At 36.5% G+C, this 4,676-nt stretch overlaps 1 protein-coding gene across 1 annotated transcript; it reads right to left on the bottom strand.

The window, feature by feature from the left end:
- Positions 1-1,498: 1,498 nt before the first annotated feature.
- LOC140175641 (uncharacterized) lies at positions 1,499-1,876 on the bottom strand. The gene has a single exon (XM_072204168.1). The coding sequence runs from the start codon at positions 1,874-1,876 to the stop codon at positions 1,499-1,501; it is 378 nt and encodes a 125-aa protein (XP_072060269.1).
- Between the last annotated feature and the right edge of the window lie 2,800 nt (positions 1,877-4,676).

Raw genomic sequence — 4,676 nt, forward strand, 5'->3', positions numbered from 1 at the left:
AAATAGTGAGCACGTTTTAGATGACAATTAATGAATATTAAACTCAATACACATGGATTGTAAGGGTTGTGAAAAAGAGGCAATAAGGTTCAAGAATAAAATAGAAAATAAATCAAAATACCATGAGAGCTTTTTCACAACACTTGGTGTGCAAATTAAAAATAGGAAGTAGGGTAATCAATCCAAGTGTATAGGAGACCCAAAATAATATGCCAATTATCTAAGCACACCTCATAACACAAACAAGCTAAGAGATAGCAAAATAATCACCCAAATAAAATTTCAACACCAACATAATATAGAACTAAAATTAAATAAAATAGTCAAGTGTAAGAAATAAAAGAAGAATGAAAGAGTAGAAGAGAGGAAGAAAAGAAACCTTAAAGAGAAGTTGAAAATAGGGGGGTAAATGAGAGTAAGAATAAGAGAAGAGGAGTAGGAAGAGAAAAAAAAGAAGGAAAGGAAATTGTGGCTACCGGAGTTGGTGGTTTCCGGTGGTAGTCCGCCGGTGATGATGGAGGGAAAAGAAGAAGAAGGAAGTAAGAAGGAAGAAAGAAAACGAATGAAGAGGAATTAGGATTAGAAAGAAAAGAGTGTAGCAAGGGCGGCGCGCTGAATTAAGTGATTCGGCGCTTACGATGCGTGCGTGTCGCCCTCGTGCACGCATGGGTAAGCAGTAATCTCAATGATGCGTAAGCGTCGATCACACGTATGCGTGACTACTCGTCGTGCCAGACGCACGATTCCAGCATTATACCAGCACAACTCTCTGTTCAATGTACCAAAGTGCACCGAATTTGAATACCACGCGTACGAGTCGCTGGCGTACATGCGTGGAGTGACAAATTTGCTAGTGATGCATACGCATGGATCACGGGTACGCATGCGCTAGGCACCCTACCCACACAGTTCCAGCGTAACTCTCTGTTCATTATAGTAGAGAACGCAAACCTCCACATGACGCGTGCGTGTCATTGACGCTTACGCATCAGCTGCAACTTTCTCTTCTTTTTTTTTTAATAAAAGGGAAACATGCTTAAGTAAAAATTAATAAAGACAAAGAACGAAATAAACATAAGCACATAAATAAAATAGAATTATAAAAAAGAAAGATCATACCATGGTGGGTTGCCTCCCATCTAGCACTTTTCTTTAACATCCTTAAGTTGGACGGCCCATAGGCTCAATCCTCTTCCCTTGCTGGATCCTTCAAGAGGAAGATCTCCAGCCCCATGTTGTTCTTCATCTTCGCACCATGATACAGTTTCAAACGGTAGCCATTGACTTTGAAGAAGGTGGGGCTTGAGGGGTGACTTAGGTGGACAAGTCCGTACGGTTCTACCTTCTCCACCACGTAGGGTCCATCCCACCTTGACCTCAGCTTGCCTGGCAATAATCTCAACCTTGAGTTGTAGAGAAGGACTTGATCCCCAGCTCTAAACTCTCTTCTCTTGATGTTCTTGTCATGTACCGCTGTCACCTTCTCCTCGTAGAGCCCTCAGTTCTCATACACATCTAGTCGAAGGCACTTTAATTCCTCCAGTTGCAATTTTCTTTCAATTCCGACTCCTCCCAATCCTGAGTTGAATTCCTTCACAACCCAATAAGCTTTGTGTTTTACTTCTACCGGAAGGTGGCAAGCCTTTCTGTAGACTAGCCGGAACGGACTCATGGTGCCGGGTGTCTTGTAAGCTGTTCGATAAGCCCACAGCGCATCTTCAAGCCTAGAGCTCCAGTCCCTTCTGTGAGGTTTGACAATCTTCTCCAGTATGCACTTGATCTCTTTATTAGACACCTCGGCTTGGCCATTTGTTTGGCAAAAGTAAGTCGTCGCCACCTTATGAATGATGCCATGTTTCTTCAACAAACCTGTCATTCTTCTGTTAAAAACATGAGAACCTTGATCACTCACGATTGCTCGTAGTGATCTAAAGCGACAAATAATATTATTCCTAACAAAAGAAACAACAACGTTAGCATCATCAGTACGGGTAGGAATTGCCTCCACTCATTTAGAAACATAATCAACAGCTAACAAAATGTATAAGAAACAATTCCGGTTCAGAAATGGACCCATGAAGTAAATACCCCAAACATAAAAAATTTCACAAAAAAACATGAGTTGTTGGGGCATCTCATCCCTCTTGGATATGTTTCCAAACCTTTGTCATTGGTGGCAAGAGTCACAGAAAATATTAGCATCCTTAAAAAGTGTGGGCCACCAAAATCCGCAGTCTAAAATTTTTCTCGCAGTTCTTTGAGGTCCAAAGTATCCACCACTCTCAAAAGAGTGTTAGGCCTCTAAAATTGACTGGATTTTGGATTGTGGAACACACCTAATTATTTGGTCAGCACCACATCTCCACAAATATGGGTCATCCCATATGTAATACTTGGACTTGCTTTTAAGCGTGTCCTTTTGATGCTTAGAAAAATTTGGAGGAAAGGTATGACTAACCAAATAATTAGCTATGGGTGCATACTAAAGAACCACCTCAGATATTGCTTGTAAGCTATCAAGTGGAAATGCATCATTGATAGGAGAGGAGTCACCTTTAATATGTTCTTGGCCCGCCCCCAAATTTTGGGAGCCACTCCTCTCTTTGATCTCTAAATCAAACTCTTGCAATAACAATATCCAACGGATTAACCTTGGTTTGGACTCTTTCTTAGCTAACAGGTATTTCAAATCCGCATGGTCTGAATATACTACCACTTTGGTTCTAAGAAAATAAGCTCGGAATTTATCTAAAGCAAAAACAATAGCTAAAAGTTCTTTTTCAGTGGTAGTATAATTAGACCGGGCGCCATCTAATGTTTTAGAAGCATAAGCAATAATATAAGGGTCCTTACCTTTGCACTGAGCCAGCATGATGCCAGGGCATCTTGGCCTGTTTCACTGACCCTTTCTTTACTATTTTAGGGTAGTTTCATGCAATTTCTTAGTAAATAAGCAAGTTTTGGGTAGATATACACTTACATCACTACAACATTTTCAGGTTAAGGCAACATTTAAAAAGTGTTGCCTAAAGGCTGACAAAAGGTTGCTTTTGATCTATGGCAATACTTTTGGATCTAAGGCAACGTTTTTGGACGGCGTTGCATATGCAGCCGTTGCCTTAGATGAAGGCAACACTTTTTTGTTTCAAAAGCAACGCTTTTGAGAGCAACACTTGGTAAGTGTTGCCTTTGGTTGAAAAACAACAACACTTCAAAGGTGTGTTTGAAACAACACTTTTGCAGTGTTGTCTCTTCTCTCGTATTTTGATCACTACTAAAAAGTGTTGACTATTTGTAATAAAATGCAACTCTTTTACGTGTTGCTTATAAGTTAGAATTTGCAATCCTTTGAAGTGTTGCCTATTAATTTTGAATATGCAACTCTTTAAAGTATTGCCTTTTCTTTTGGATATAGATGCAACCTAAACAAGTGTTGCTTTTTTTTTGTATATGCAACCATACAAGTGTTGTCTAATATTCAAAATATACAACTAATAAAAGGGTTTCCTTTTTGATAAAAATAAAAATTATTTTTGTAATAAAAATACAAAAAAAATAAAATTTACAATAATTTTTTTTGTTCATACATGTGTAATTATTTTAATTAATAAATAAATTTGTGTAAAATAGAAAAAAATTATAAAAGAGACAAAATAACTAACAATAAAATTCTAATTAAAATAGATATTAAAAACTTCAATTAGTATTTCAAATACATGTTCATCAATAATTCTCAACAAAATAAAATTCTTGTCTAACAATAATTGTCATAACAAAATAGTAATTAATATTTGTCAAAAAGATGTCAATCTACTTGCATATTTTATATCTATGCTTGACTTGTCCCATATGCTAAATCTGTAAATAATACACAACAAAAAATAAACAACTTATCATTAAAACTAAAAAATTATAATAAAATTTTTTAATGATATTAAATACTATAGATATAAAAGCAATAAATATGTCTAAAAAACTCCTAAAGTGGCCAAGGTATAGGACCATAGGATTCTGTTGAAACAAATGAGATATATTCAGAAACACAATCAATGCAAAAAATGCAAGCTTAGTTAATGTCATGAGGCCGCACTATGGTGAAAACTTACATGCAGTTATTTTTACATGAAGTTGATAGTTAATAATCATTATATAACAATTTAATCAAACGTGTCAAATAATGTAGTAATTTTTAACTATCAACTTCATATGAAATAACTTCATATGAGTTTTTACCTTGCATTATTGCTTTCCATATAAAAAATTCGGTGTTTTCATTTTCTTTTGAACAATTTTTTTTGTGTTATAATTGCAATTATAGATTAAGAAAGAAAAATAGAGATTGCCACCTTGTAGTAGCTCTAAGTTTGCTGGCCAGAGGGTGCAGTGAAAGACAAAGGGCGATCGCTGCAAAAGGCGACATGAACATCTGAGAGGTAAAGTGTTCCAGCAACAGGGCCTGTTGATGTTGAGAGGTAACACGCAAATGTTTTCTTAAGCTTCTCATTTGGATATGTTGTGAATGTCTGCTTGTACAGTGACTCAAATCCACCTTTGGATATTGCTTTCACCAGTGCAGCCGAGGATACTGATGGACTTGTTTTGACTGCAAAATAACGAAAATAGATCCTCAATTTTTAACATCCGAAAAAAGATAACAAATGATAAAATATTAGATT

Source organism: Arachis hypogaea, chromosome 10 (genome assembly GCF_003086295.3).
Source record: "Arachis hypogaea cultivar Tifrunner chromosome 10, arahy.Tifrunner.gnm2.J5K5, whole genome shotgun sequence".
Taxonomy (NCBI): domain Eukaryota; kingdom Viridiplantae; phylum Streptophyta; class Magnoliopsida; order Fabales; family Fabaceae; genus Arachis; species Arachis hypogaea.

Coding starts and splice junctions, on each gene's coding strand:
- LOC140175641 (XM_072204168.1), bottom strand. CDS start 1,876: ATGACAGGTTTGTTGAAGAAACATGGCATCATTCATAAGGTGGCGACG.